General features: G+C 37.8%; 3 protein-coding genes across 10 annotated transcripts in view; 1 reads left to right on the top strand and 2 right to left on the bottom strand.

Moving 5' to 3' along the window:
* Positions 1-14,404, top strand: part of LOC100123710 (serine/threonine-protein kinase 32A) — a 75,544-nt gene that overhangs the window by 56,446 nt on the left and 4,694 nt on the right. The gene's annotated exons all lie outside the window — the stretch shown is intronic.
* LOC116417552 lies at positions 5,376-8,678 on the bottom strand. Its single transcript, XM_031931010.2, has 2 exons — positions 6,307-8,678; positions 5,376-6,226 (listed from the first exon to the last, which is right to left on the bottom strand). Exon 1 carries the CDS (start codon positions 8,645-8,647, stop codon positions 6,836-6,838), a length of 1,812 nt encoding a protein of 603 aa, XP_031786870.1. The 5' UTR covers positions 8,648-8,678; the 3' UTR covers positions 5,376-6,226; positions 6,307-6,835.
* LOC116417553 lies at positions 9,935-14,073 on the bottom strand. 3 transcript variants are annotated; one of them, XM_031931016.2, is made up of 4 exons: positions 13,483-14,073; positions 13,049-13,140; positions 11,847-12,988; positions 9,935-11,318 (listed from the first exon to the last, which is right to left on the bottom strand). In XM_031931016.2, the coding sequence occupies exon 4, from the start codon at positions 11,316-11,318 to the stop codon at positions 10,203-10,205; it is 1,116 nt and encodes a 371-aa protein (XP_031786876.1). In that variant the 5' UTR covers positions 11,847-12,988; positions 13,049-13,140; positions 13,483-14,073; the 3' UTR covers positions 9,935-10,202. The 3 variants fall into 3 exon arrangements, with proteins under 3 accessions (XP_031786876.1, XP_031786875.1, XP_031786877.1); XM_031931015.2 differs by having other exon boundaries at positions 13,418-13,766; XM_031931017.2 differs by having other exon boundaries at positions 13,430-13,766.

Below are 14,404 nucleotides of genomic sequence, written 5' to 3'. Positions count from 1 at the left end.
TAAAATTCTCAAGCCCGTGCTCGGACGTTCTATTGTAGCCATCCGCACCTCGATGCGGGCGGCTGACCCTCGTCGGCGTCGGGTTTTCGCCAGCGTCATAAAACCGTAAACGGCTGGGGCTACAGACGCGCGCCAGCATCGGAAAATTCCCGACGTAGTAAAACGGTAAACGGCTGGCCGCTTGGGCCAGTTGCCCCCGCCCTCGACGCGCTATTCGGGTCGCAATTTAATTGCGGATTCTCAAAATGTCTTGGGATTAGCCAATTATGACAGTGCCAACGCGTCGAAATGTAACGAGCGTTGTATATGTTACGGCGTAAGAACGCACAGATTTATTCGAAAATCTCATGCATTTTTTTTAATACGAAAATTACATAGTTGACAGTTAGTTTCTTCGGCCATTTCTCAATTCGCATAAGCTTGTCAGTGATTCGTAAGAATTATTTTTTCTATAGGTATGAGTAAAGATTCAATACAAGATTTTATAATTACATAATTTTTATTATCAAATAGAGGTATACAATACAATATTTCATGTCAGAAGTTTCAAACAGTCGTTTCGGCACAGCAAGCCAAAAATTTGAAAAAATCATCAGTCCCCATGTAACTCATTAACTCATATTGCATTATTTCGTACATTTCTGGCCGCTTGACCGTTTTCGAGACCACGTAAGCGGACAGATTAATAAGAGAATTTCGGGACATCACATCGATGAACCTACGCCTCATTCGCGCACAGTAATTTGGAAACGAACACTGGCATTTGGTATTGAAGAATGCTTCGACCAACTCGGACGTTCCTGCGTATTTCGTCAATGTAGTTCGATCTGCTGTCAGCACGTCATAAAACGATACGTTTTCGTAGAATTTTGTTTCTTGCATCAGCCTTAGCTGATGACTGCAGGCCCTCAGGAAATAGTTCGCCCTCTCGCTCCGGTCGAGCACTTCGTGGCATAAATGGACGATCGAATAGCCCAAAAACTTCCTTCTGCAAATCTCGGCGACGATGTCCTCCAGCCAGGAACTGTTATTCGATACTGCTTGGTGAAGCAGTTTCCTATTCTCACGGTCCAAGACGTCGTAGCCGCGTTCAAAGTATAGTTCGGCTAGCTCCGGCTTACGCGTGCCCGTAATCAATTTATTGAACGTTTCGTGAAATGTGGCGCCTGCTTTCAGCAGCATTTTCACGGCCTTGTAATTCTGGACGTTGCAGGCCGTCATCAGAGGTGTCTCGCGATGCAGGTTTAACGCGTCAATGGCCTTAAATTTCGACGTCTGAACTGTACGGCGACGGCCCCTAGCGTGGTACCTAGCGTTGCATGCCTTCGGTCGGTCTGAAATTATAAGTAACCCCTTTAATTCTTCGATCACGTACTCCAGTACGCCTGGTTGGCCCTTGGTCACGGCCGCGTGCAGGCAATAATCGCTGCTATTCAGCGAGCGATATTTTAGGTCGCCGTTGGCCTTCTTCACCAAAAGCTTCACTATGGCCACGTTGGCGTATTCAATAGCGTACATCATGGTGTCCATGTCGGGGTCGCCTAGTTTCGCTCCGTAGGACACCAGCAGACGCGTCATTCGGTAGCACTCGTTCATGTCGACGTCGAACCACTTTTTATGGATAGCGTGGAAAAGAGCCATCAAAGGAGATCGGTTAAGTGCATCTAGTGCGTTAGGATCAGCCTTGCCCTGCAGCAGTACTTCTGCCATCTTCAGATTGCCTTTGTAGCAGGCCATGTGCAGGGCTATAAAATTACCCGTCGCAGGCTCGTTGGCGTCGGCACCGTCGCTCAACATCATTCTAACCAAGTCCACGTTACCGAGACCGACGATCAGCGGCAACGGGGTCTTGGCTTTGATGAACTCTAGGCTGAGATTTTCCTCCGTTTCGGAAGGCGCACTCAGTATCCTCACGTAGGCCCTGCCCAGTTTGTTCCAGGCGCAGTGAATTAACTCGAAGTAGATGCGCTGCGTCTCATTTTCGTCCATATCGGCAAATTCATCCAACGCTTGGTACGACATGCTGAAATAATTCTCGTATCGCTGTTGAAACTTGCTGCTTCAATAGCTTGTCCCGGCAACTCTAGACACTCTGGTACGGGCGCTTAGGTCTTTACACTTCAAAGTCTCGAAGTACACTGAGTTTTGAAAAGAAATTTTGGAATATGAACAGACACTCTGGTACGGGCGCTTAGGTCTTTACACTTCGAAATCTCCAAGTACACTGAGTATTGCAAGGGATGCTCCTACTTGTATTGACAGGGCGCGCGTACTACGGTGGCGCCCCCGTAAACTGCCAAAACCCATGTTAAATCTTATGAGAAAAATATAGTACGAGCGGCCGCCACGGAGACTGCTGCCAACTTCCATAAGAGCACGTGTTGAAACGACATCAGCGTCAGTCATCCCCTCCCTGTAATACTTAGTCTCGCAAGGTAGCATCGCTCCACAGCTGCACGAAGTTCGCGAATAATTTGTATAAATCGTATCGGAAAAAAATTAGATAATTGCGGAATCGTTATAAAAGTTTGTAATCGCAAGTAAAAAAATTGTCAGTTTATTAGTTTATTTATAAAAAATCAAAAACTTTTTACGCCGCGAGAAAGTAGAAAAATACGTTTTTCTTGTAAGATATTGATCTGAGAACATTGAAACCACTGCGAATCGTTTGTAAATTAATTACCGATTCTGTAAATATTGCCTTTATTGCGTTATTCGCTATAGATACTGATTAATAAATTAATTATTTTTTCGTCAACTATGCTACACCAATTCGGGCGGTTCGTGTACCATATTCCGTTCGATGATTCGAATCAGCTGTTCCTATATCGTTACGCACGTGTACTGCAGTGACTATATAATATACGACAACAACGATAAGTCGGTTTGTGCAAGTGCATCGCGGATTCAGAAGTGTGTACAGTGCAGCGATGGTCTCCTGGTGCAACGGCCTCTTCAGGGAGTATTGGCTTTCAATCTTATTCTAACTTTAATAAGTCCAGAAGTAGTGAAAGTGTAAATTACTAGGTCATAACCTACAAATTATATACTCCATCATAATATCTCTTTTATTTATTTAATAAAGTCTAGATAACAAACGGGTTTTTATACTGCAGTAGTCGATTCTTTATTGTAAATAAAGTCACTTATGGCAAAAATATTTTAATTATTAATGTTTTTATCATTTTCTATGTCTCATTTTTTGATGATTAATTTTTTGAAATCTAATCAATATTAGATATTTTTTAATAGAATTTCATGCCTAGTTCTATCACTTTTTATCATTACTTTATTACTTTTACAGTAATCTTCAATAACACCAATCAGTCTACGTGCCATTAGATCATACTTGGATAGAAGAGCTTACCGTTGTAGCTACTACTGTTATAACTACAGGTATGTCCTATCGTACAAAACATTTTGAACCTTCAATGGCTAACTTATAACAAATATTAGGTGCTTCAAAACATTGTAATCAGGGTGACCAGACCTGTCGTCACTTACTATCATTATATTACAAAAAATATTAATTGAGATTACATAATAATTTCTTTGTTGATTTTTGAAATATCTGAAATCGTAAACATCTCACCACATTACTAAATAATCACATAAATAACATTTGGCCAGGTCTGGTCACCTGGCTCATTGAAATATCTTGTGCAACATACTAATTCATTTATTTTTCATCGAACGAGCAAACTGTTCCTGCATAAGTTCCTGCACCACTGATGTCTCACCGGTATCCACTCTTATTTGTGCTGCTGTGCGTATTCACTGGAGTGAAGTCTTCAATACTTATTGAATTACCTTTCGCCAAGAGTGTATCATGAAGGACATTTTCAGAACAATACATATAATATAACAAAGTGATCAAAATATTAAAATTATTAATTTTTCAGATTCGAGGCCGTCAACTTTGATGGTGTAAACAACAGTGCGACTGATGCAGTGCAGGACAGCTGGATAGCTGTTTCATCTGTTTCAAGAGTGAAGACCGCTGTGTTACAAGTGAAAGTGCGAAAGTGTTCTTAGGGGGATGAAATAGACTTAGGGATTAGAATGTGAGGGAGTAGGATTAGTTTAGAATAGTGTTATCAAAATAGGATACAGAGCGTATTATCAGATGAAAATTGAAACTCTAAGTTCATTAATTAGAATACATAATGTTTTGTTTAATAACTTTCGAAAATGTCACTGAATATTTTGTTTCAATTTTCATCTGCTCAGACTTTGGCAGGATATATGTTATTTTGCGAGTAAACTTTAGAAAAGCTAATCACAGAGGATCTGTCAGGACTAGCTTAAATAAATCTGTGTTCTGCCATATTTTTAGGTCCAGAAGGTGAAAATAGAAAATTCAACTCAAGTAATTATGACCATCTGGTCCTAAAAATACAGCAGAAAGTAAAAAAAGAACTTGTAAACGCTTAGAGATACTCCATCTCAGCAATTACAGTTGCAAAGAGAAAAACCGTGAGCAGGTGTTTAGGTGATAATAGGAACCGAATATAGATAAACGAAAATTGCCATGATAGCTATAGTTTCCTAATGATTAACATAACATCTGTACAAGTTTTTAGACCTCTAGATTAAAAACTACTTTAATAGTATTGTCATTATGTTCAACAAGTTTTGTATATCCTTAAAAAAAGTAACTACCATAGCAATTTTTATTTATCATTGTCAGTGACTTTTATTGAGGTATTTTACTTAATTTTAAAGTGTGGAAAAGCAACAATAATTTTGAACAATTATAAATAATATAAACTTAAAAATACTTCAATTTGTTAATATGCAAATAATTTATAATACTTGAAAGGAAAAATTATTGTTAAATACTAAGGTATAGCTTGAGTAACAATGCTTTTCTATACTTGAAATTATACTAGATAACAGTAATGCAAGTCTCAAAGGTTAATAGATTCTCTATAAAAAACCATCACAGAAATGTGAGTCGCAAAGTGAAAAGCACGAGTGGGTTTACAGGTAATCATCTATACAGGATAAAGTTAAATAAAAACTGCCATGGTAATTAGTTTTTAAATAATTTTTAAAACGTCTGTACAAAATTTCAGCTGTCTAGTTCAAAATTTATTGTTATTTTTTTGTCAATGGGAAGAAAGTCATAAGTCAAAATAAGCAAGAATTTTCCAGCCATTTCTATTGCTTTTGACGTACAGCTTTGAAATTTTGTAAAGATGTTTCACAACTTATTAGAAAACTATTTACCTGATCAGTTTTTATTTAATTGTATCCTTTCTTTATGTTTATCCGAAGCCCTATGCTCGGCTTTTTAGTTTGAGGGGGTGATTTATTATAAAGAGAACCTCTAAAGTGCAGTGACTTATACTAATGCGTGTTCAATGTTTTCCTTTTTTTTTACTGCTAAAAGGTACCATTAGTTAACCAGTTACCTTAGAAATTTTTCAATTATATTTAAAAATTATTAAGGATTTAGACATCCCTTGTAACAAGACTTTTGTAGGAAATCAAACTTCCAAAGTGAAAAGCCGTATGCAGGTCACCAGGTAAAGGTACAGAGAGGATAAATTTAAATAAAAACTGATAAGCTTAATAGTTTTGTAATGAGTTGTAAAGCTTTTGTTCAAAATTTTAGAGCTCTACAATTAATGACAACTCTCAAGTATCGTAATAAGCAAGATTAACATTTCAGTCATTTCTCTTCTTTTGAACGTAGAGCTCTGAAATTTTGCACAGATGCTTTAAAACTCATTCCATAACTATTTACCTTATCAATTTTTATATAATGTTATATTTTCTTTATGTTTACCTGAAGCCCTATGTACAGCTTTTTGATTTGAGTAGGTGATTTGGTTCAAATAATTTTGTTAAAATGAATCTCTTAGCTGCACTGACTTCTCTTGGTGTGTATTCACTTTTTTTATAATTTTTCATACAGTTCACCTTAGTATTTAACAATAATTTTTTAAATCGTGAATGTTATAATTAACTAACAAAATGAAAAGTTGAAAATTTTGTAAAATTCTAACGTAAAAACTAATTATAGCTTCATATATTAAAATACCCTCGAATTTTTTGTATGCAATCTGACGAAAAGAAGAGGAAAAAATTATGTACAATAAATATTTTTACACTACAATTAAATAAATGTATTTATTAATAATCATGCATTAATTATTTTTTAAAACAGACTGCCAGTGTTTCTTGCAATATAATTGTACATTATCTGCGACGATGATCTCTGAAAAATAATACAAGATTTTATAAAATTTCCTATGCGTTAATATTAATTGGGACATCAGTAATTCAATTTTTACTAACCTCTAGTTATACCTTGTTATCAAATTCTATGTAAATTAATATTGCTCCGTTTAGTGATGCAGCTTTATCGCTGATTCTGATAGGTTTGCTGGATTCTTCTGTGTTATCATACTTTAACCAAAATCCTTGAATGCCTCTACAACAAGCAAAATAGTGCCTTGTTGTTTGTTCTCCTAAAGGTTCTTGAAAACCAATTATTCCCATCAAAATAAATGATTGTTCTTCTATTTTTATGTGTGATACTAATTCACCTAACTTGAGTAAGCATGATCCACTATTTTTGACTGTGTCTTCAATATCAATGCATAAAATATTTTGTATTTTAAAATCTGCTATAAAAATCTTATGACCACATTTATCACATTTATCTGGTATATGAAGGTGTTTAATAATATTTTCTATATAATTTTCAGACATTATTTCTGTAGATGACATATTTATACATTTTTCATGTCGATATGATATGATGTTACACTGGTTACATTCATACTTATCAATTATGGTTGATGGCATAATTCTTTTATAAAATTCACCAATAGATTGTCTCCAACAAAACTTTTGACTTGCTGAGCCACAAAGCCTGTTCGACAAATTTCACTCTCAATGAGCTTAGCTGTCTAAAGTTGAAATTCTCAACATATTTTTGAAGAATGTTGAAAAACTCTTCAGTGATTTCCTCTATTGTATAATTTGTTGGTTGAGTTATAAAATTTTGAAATTTTTGGATATTACAATAAGCTGAAGTTAATATTTTTAAAAGACTATCAAAAGGACTTGAAGTAGCAAGAATTCTTCTTTGTTTATTAATCTTATTAGATGTAGATTGATTGGAATTTTTAATAACTTGACGTTTTATAGAGGATTGTGTTGGTTTTTGTTGCAACAAATAGATATCCTCACAAGGCCTAAGAAACTTTCCTCTATTGAAATTATTTTTTGCAATTGCAGATTCTGATTTCTGAACTTTTTTATTACTCTTACTAGTGTTATTGTTTTGTTTAGTAACAGCATTTTGTTGAAAAATTTCATTATCGTGCTTATCATGCACATATTGTGATTCAACTTTTGTATTTTCATTTTCAATGGGAACCAACTTTTCAGATATTACTGCATGTGTGTGTGAGATATGATTATCATTATTATCTTGGCAAACAGAGTCTATAAATGTATTGATATTCAAACTTACTTCTTCAAAATCAACACCATCACTATCATTATTAGTGTCTAGTATACTTTCATCATCACTGCTTGAAGAGTTTTCTGAATTGTTTTCCTCTTTAGCTTTTACTCGATAATTATTAAGACCCATCCAATTTTCTTCATACTGCATGTAACTATAGTCAAAATATTTATCTTTTGTTTTTCTACTTGCTTCTGAATGAATAATCTTTCTTAAATATTCTAACTTTTCATTCTCATAATCAATATTTTTTAATAAATATTCATTTAGTCTTGGTGTTGATTCGAATTTTAGTGATAAGTATCTATCAAAGTCAACTTTATAACTATCTAATAGTGCAGTAAAATCACAGGATGAACTTGTAATGCTATTTTGTTGTATAATATTTGACCAAAGAACAAATTCCATACAAAGTTTCATCAATTCTTCGCAAAATTGTGGATTATAAAACACATTATTTTCACATGATTGATCATTTTGTGTAATCATTATTTGATTAGCTTCTATAAAAATATTCTCTATAAAGTCTTTAATGCATTTACACTTATCACAGTTAATTTTGATAACATTATCAAGGTCTACAATTTGTTTGAATTTATTCTCTATTTTTTCTAGTTCTTCATTGCTATAAAGTGTTTCCACATTTAATTCTTGTATTTGTAACTTAATAAGCTCAAAATTCTCATGTGTAATTTTACTTTGATATTGACTACTGGAGACAATGAAGATGCTTTTTAAATTGCGTTGAAAATCATCTAAATTTTGTTGTAAACTTAGTACAATAACACAGTAAAGATGAAATCTCTTTACAGATGGAAGTTGTATCCTGTTGATGCATTCCCAATATTTTATTTTGATAATCAAAAATCTGTTGTGAGTATAAATAATAACTCTCGGTAATATTTGAGCTTTCCGAGTTAAATAATCGTAACACAAAAGCAAATATTCTTCGTATGGTAAGTACTCATTGAAAACTTCATTTGCTGTAAGATAATGATGTGTGTAATAGTCCAAAACTAAAAATTTTGGAATTGCTAAGCCACTTCGGATATTTTCACCAAAGAATTTATTAAATAAGGATGTTGAGTAATCTTCAGTCGATAATTGACACAAAGGTACAAATGTATTAGACACCACTGTACCTAATTCAAAAATTTCCATTCACAATCGCATCCTGGAGTAAAGGTCACGAGTCGCCTCATTCAACAGCAGTATACGTTTGGCCCAATATGAGCCGCGATATCGCTGTTTGGTGCAAATCGTGCCTCGACTGTCAGCAATCTAAAGTCACAAAACATAACAAATTCCTACCTAACCATTTTGTCACGCCAGACGCGAGATTCGATTACGTACACTTGGACTTAGTTGGCCCATTTGCCAATAGCCACGGCTACACTCATCTCCTTACGATCATTGATCGATATTCAAGATGGCCGGAAGCAATCCCAATCATGGACACAACGGCAGCAACAGTTGCTCGTGCCTTTTACGACAATTGGATCTGTCGGTACGACTCACCAACCACGGTCACCACAGACCAAGGTGCTCTATTCGAATCGAGACTTTTCACCGAACTCCTGTCGGTGAACCTGGAGCAACGAGCGAAGCGCGCCCGGAGCTCGAAGCTCGCTATGCACACGAGCACTTCTTACTCTCGACGAGAAAAGCGTATTGGGTGACCGGTGACCGCAGCGAAAGCTCGCACTTTCAAGAAATATTCACCTTCAGTGAGTTTCCACGAGCAGCAGGGATCCGTTTACGCCCAGCATTAGACCCGCGCCGTTCGAAATCCGCGGCTAAAAGAAAAAAATAAAAGCTTGCCGTACGCGAGTCGGAGGCTACCGCAAGTTCTCTGTATAGCGGCCGTAGACTTGCGTGAAGTCATTGCGTTCGTTCAGATAGTTCCAATTAATTCTCAGCGGCGACTTTACGCAACTCTCGCGTAGACACATCCGAAAGCCAAAGCTTGTGGCCGGCCTCGTGCTTTTGCTCGTGAGGTCAGAAACAATAACTAAAGACTACAAGACAAAAGGAAGGATAAAGAAGTGGATACAACAGAACAGCTAATACCAGTTTTGTAAACGTTATGACGACAATACGTGATGGAGAGAATATTCAGAAAAAATATTGCAAACGCTGGGGTTGACCGGCATTAGCACCGAGACCTAATCTAATGGTTACGAACACGTCGCAGCAGCAATTTTAACAATTATTTTAGTTTTCAGTTAATTTTAAGCAAATTTTATAAATTTTTTTGTATTCCAGACCGGCGAACAGGAAATATTTTCCTCTGCTGGATTAATTTTTATAATGTATCCCATTTTTTAATAGAGGCCAGAGAAAGGCTGAAAGTTGATGTAAAGAGAGATGAATCCCATAACAAGCTGCAAGGACAAAGGCACGAAATGAATGAAAGTGAAAGTAGGCATATAAATAAAATCAAAAGTATAAGGCTCTTATTGCTATTAATTATTATTTATATTAATTAACTGGTTTATTTTGTATTCTCTTAAACGCTCTTCTCACAATACGTAAAATTAACAATCAAGTCAATTGTTGTTTTAAATATTAAAATTCTAATCAATATTACTATAAAGGTACAACAAAATATGTTTCGATGCATTTCAAAAATATATTAGTAAATTATGAATTAAAATCTATTTATATTTCCACAAATTTCTCCATTCTTTTTTCGATGTTTCAAACTTGAATTTTTTCAATTATAGAAATTTTCGTAAACGTAATTAAAATACGATGTACTACCGTCTTCCGTACTACTTTTGCTCAGTATAAAGTGATACTTGCTTGTTGTAGAGAACTTTTCGCGTAAATAGACCTTAAAGTTGCCCATGAACATTGTTTTCGTGCGATAGCAGTGGCGAAGAATCTTAAGGTCCTTCGAGTTGACGCGATCGGTGAAAACCGCTAGAAATTTGAGCTGCTTGTAATCTAGTAGCAGAGCCTTGAGCTTAAAAGGACCACAGTTTGTTAACTTAAGCACTTGAATAGTCCTCGGAAAACGCAGGGCCTTTTGTTTCGTGACGCCGAAACCGGGCAAGTCGACGCTCAATTGTCGAAGGTTGGGCCAGCCGTCGAGCAGGTTTTGAGCGGTGGAGTACAACTTGTCGGCTTGAACGTTTCGCAGTAATTCTTGATCGATCGTGCCGAAACGCAGCAACTTACTATTGTACGGTAATCGACGCAGCGTGTCGAGGACGTTGTGATTCTCGCAGTTGCTCAGATCCAAGTGCAAATTTTCCAAATTCGGCAAGTGCAGGAGAAACGAGTAGTCGTAATTGCACGCTCTCATCAAGGCTAGGCTGCGCAAAGACACCGGAAAAACGTGAGGGAGCAAGAGCGAGTCGGGGAAGAGCTCGTAATCGTAAGTGACGATACAGCGTAGTTTTGGCAAGGAGGCGATGCTAGTCGCGAGCTCGTCGTCGCGAAGCCTCGAGAGAGCCTGAAGCGCGAAGCCGTTGCAGACGAGCACTCGCAACTCCGGAAGTCCGCGGATGCAATCGAGGCTTATCAAGCTGGCTTCCAATACGTTTAGAAACTTCAATTTTTCGAAATTCTCCACTTTCGGATCGTTGTCTTCTTTGCGATACGTATAGCAGGATAAATCGATACACAGACCCTCGATATCCTTCGGCAAAGTCGCGTCGCGCAGACTCTCCAAATCATCTTCGACTATGGCGTAGTTTGCCAGGTGACCCGCGCAATCGTCGAAACGCTTCCAGCCGGGATGATTCTCGTAGAAAACGCGTTCGAACACCCAAATGTCCAAATGTTCGACGTCCTTTGTCGACGCCGCAGCAGCTGCAACCGCCATCTGCAAACGAAAAGCACAGAGTTAGATTATTATAGATGCTTCGATGATTGATAGTGGTGATACATAATAGTATATTATGACACTGTTGTGGGAGATGGTTTTCTACCTTGCTCGAGGTTTTTCGCACTTGCTTCGCTCGTGCAAAAAACCTCGAGCAAGGTAGAACAACTCCTCCCACAACAGTCTCATACGATATTTTATAGCATGACAACCTCAAAATCGACAATAAAGTTGGCATTTTGAGGTTAGCGTGCTATAAATTAAATATTAATGAATGAAAGCTATGAGTTTTCTGAGTTGTAGATGTATAGCCTGACTCTTTGTTTAAAGAGGGTGACTGAGGTAGTGTTGCTTATGTGTGCATGGTGGTTGTGGTAGTGAGTTCCAAAGATATGAGGCGCTTATATGGAATGAGTTCCTCAGCGTCTCTGTGGCGAAGAGAGGGAGGGAGAGAGAGAGAGAGAGAGAGAGAGAAGTTCTGAAAATTAGCAACGTCGAACAACGTCGAATGGCTGTAAATTCTCTTACCCTTATTTTTTACGCGGAAAGATGTGATTCGCTAACCATTCAGTCTTGTTCTTTGTGAATTGGAGGTTCAGCGACGTATCTTTTTCGGTCCCTTTTCCGTTTCTGTCGAACTCGACGCAATGCAGTACCTGGGTTTCGCCCTTGCATACAGCCGACGAATCTGGACGTGTATTCAGCTGATTTCTCTCATCATAGTTGACTAGTTTGTTTCAAGAGACTAAAGTAGAAGCACTCTTGCAACAACAAAAAAAGTGACAATGGCCAACGATCATCAACGATGAAACGCGAATCTTGCGATCGCCAACGCGGTCGGACCCGGACTGAGGTCCGCTCTTGTTCTCCCTTATGAGACGCGTCAAGCTTTCAATAAGGCCTTTGTCTCTACCCTTATCGCTGTTTACATTTCGCTATCTTTGACTCTTCTGTTTCATTCTTACAATTCCTTCTACACTCCGCCAAGATGTTTAGGCTAGCGGCATTCCGCCGCACCTTACTCATCGGTAATAAGTGCGGAACTGACCGATGTGGTTCTGATGAAACGCGCCGGTGTCGGTTGCTTCACGCTAAATCCTTTTTTTGAGGCTTGATGATTGCTGCGAATGATGCAATAAGGCGCCGGTGGCGTTGGCTTCGCGCAAAAGTCCAAAATCCCGCGGCGAGGGCTTCCACGTTGCGCAACAAAGCGTTGCTTTTTCCAAAACGCGCCGGCGTGCCTGCACGCGTTTGGAAAGTCACGAGAAAGGAGAACTTTTCCTTCTCGAATCGTCTCACATTTCCTCGTGGGGAGGATGTGAGGAAGATGTGTGGCGATGGTGATGTCTTTGTGTTCGCCGGCGTGCCAGCACGAACACAAAGGAAAGATGGCGGTGGTCGCGTCGACCCGTTGCTGTCCGCCGAGACGCGCTGAGAGGCGTCGTTGTCCGCTGCTGGAGAGCCGTGGAGCTGCGTCATTCGCTGCTCCTGGTGATGTTGCAGTCGGGGTCACCAATGTCGGGATGACGTGGTCGGGGTGAACAGAGAAAAGGCAGGAGTTGTGGTTGAGTTCTTTATTGGCTGCTCTCTTGCGTCTCTCCAGATGTGTGTTCGGTCGAGTGGTCAGAGCGGGACTGACTGGAGCGGTGGCGCTCAGCTGCACGAAGTTCCTAATATTTGTTATAAGTTAGCCATTGAAGGTTCAAAATGTTTTGTACGATAGGACATACCTGTAGTTATAACAGTAGTAGCTACAACGGTAAGCTCTTCTATCCAAGTATGATCTAATGGCACGTAGACTGATTGGTGTTATTGAAGATTACTGTAAAAGTAATAAAGTAATGATAAAAAGTGATAGAACTAGGCATGAAATTCTATTAAAAAATATCTAATATTGATTAGATTTCAAAAAATTAATCATCAAAAAATGAGACATAGAAAATGATAAAAACATTAATAATTAAAATATTTTTGCCATAAGTGACTTTATTTACAATAAAGAATCGACTACTGCAGTATAAAAACCCGTTTGTTATCTAGACTTTATTAAATAAATAAAAGAGATATTATGATGGAGTATATAATTTGTAGGTTATGACCTAGTAATTTACACTTTCACTACTTCTGGACTTATTAAAGTTAGAATAAGATTGAAAGCCAATACTCCCTGAAGAGGCCGTTGCACCAGGAGACCATCGCTGCACTGTACACACTTCTGAATCCGCGATGCACTTGCACAAACCGACTTATCGTTGTTGTCGTATATTATATAGTCACTGCAGTACACGTGCGTAACGATATAGGAACAGCTGATTCGAATCATCGAACGGAATATGGTACACGAACCGCCCGAATTGGTGTAGCATAGTTGACGAAAAAATAATTAATTTATTAATCAGTATCTATAGCGAATAACGCAATAAAGGCAATATTTACAGAATCGGTAATTAATTTACAAACGATTCGCAGTGGTTTCAATGTTCTCAGATCAATATCTTACAAGAAAAACGTATTTTTCTACTTTCTCGCGGCGTAAAAAGTTTTTGATTTTTTATAAATAAACTAATAAACTGACAATTTTTTTACTTGCGATTACAAACTTTTATAACGATTCCGCAATTATCTAATTTTTTTCCGATACGATTTATACAAATTATTCGCGAACTTCGTGCAGCTTCGCTCCACCCGTGCTCCACCTACGGTTCACCCACAGCATGCCTTTTCTAGCACTTTTACCTTAGGTTCTACAATCAGTAACTTACACGAATTTTTTTTTCTATCTATATTAAAAAGTTATGATCGAATGTTGTGAAGCCAAGATAAAGTCATGTGGCAATTTTGTGTGTGTGTGTGCGCGCGCGCGTCCTAACCTCGAAGACGTTTAGACTTCCTGGCTTAGACGCATGCGCGCTACATGAGTCATTCACATGACGTTTATCTTGGCTTCACAGCATTCGGTCATGAATTTTTTTTATATAGGGATAATAAATAATAATAATAGGCTTGCCCTAAGCTGTAAAAACTAGAACTCTGTTGTGAAATTTTAACTGATAATGTAATTAGTTGTGTTTTAAAGAATATCGAAT

This window comes from Nasonia vitripennis, chromosome 5 (assembly GCF_009193385.2).
Source record: "Nasonia vitripennis strain AsymCx chromosome 5, Nvit_psr_1.1, whole genome shotgun sequence".
In the NCBI taxonomy this organism is placed as follows: domain Eukaryota; kingdom Metazoa; phylum Arthropoda; class Insecta; order Hymenoptera; family Pteromalidae; genus Nasonia; species Nasonia vitripennis.
This window is presented reverse-complemented; position numbering and strand designations above follow the sequence as displayed.

Excerpts from the sequence above, each read along its gene's own strand:
- LOC116417552 (XM_031931010.2), bottom strand. The coding sequence starts at position 8,647 with ATGGAAATTTTTGAATTAGGTACAGTGGTGTCTAATACATTTGTACCT.
- LOC116417553 (XM_031931016.2), bottom strand. The coding sequence starts at position 11,318 with ATGGCGGTTGCAGCTGCTGCGGCGTCGACAAAGGACGTCGAACATTTG.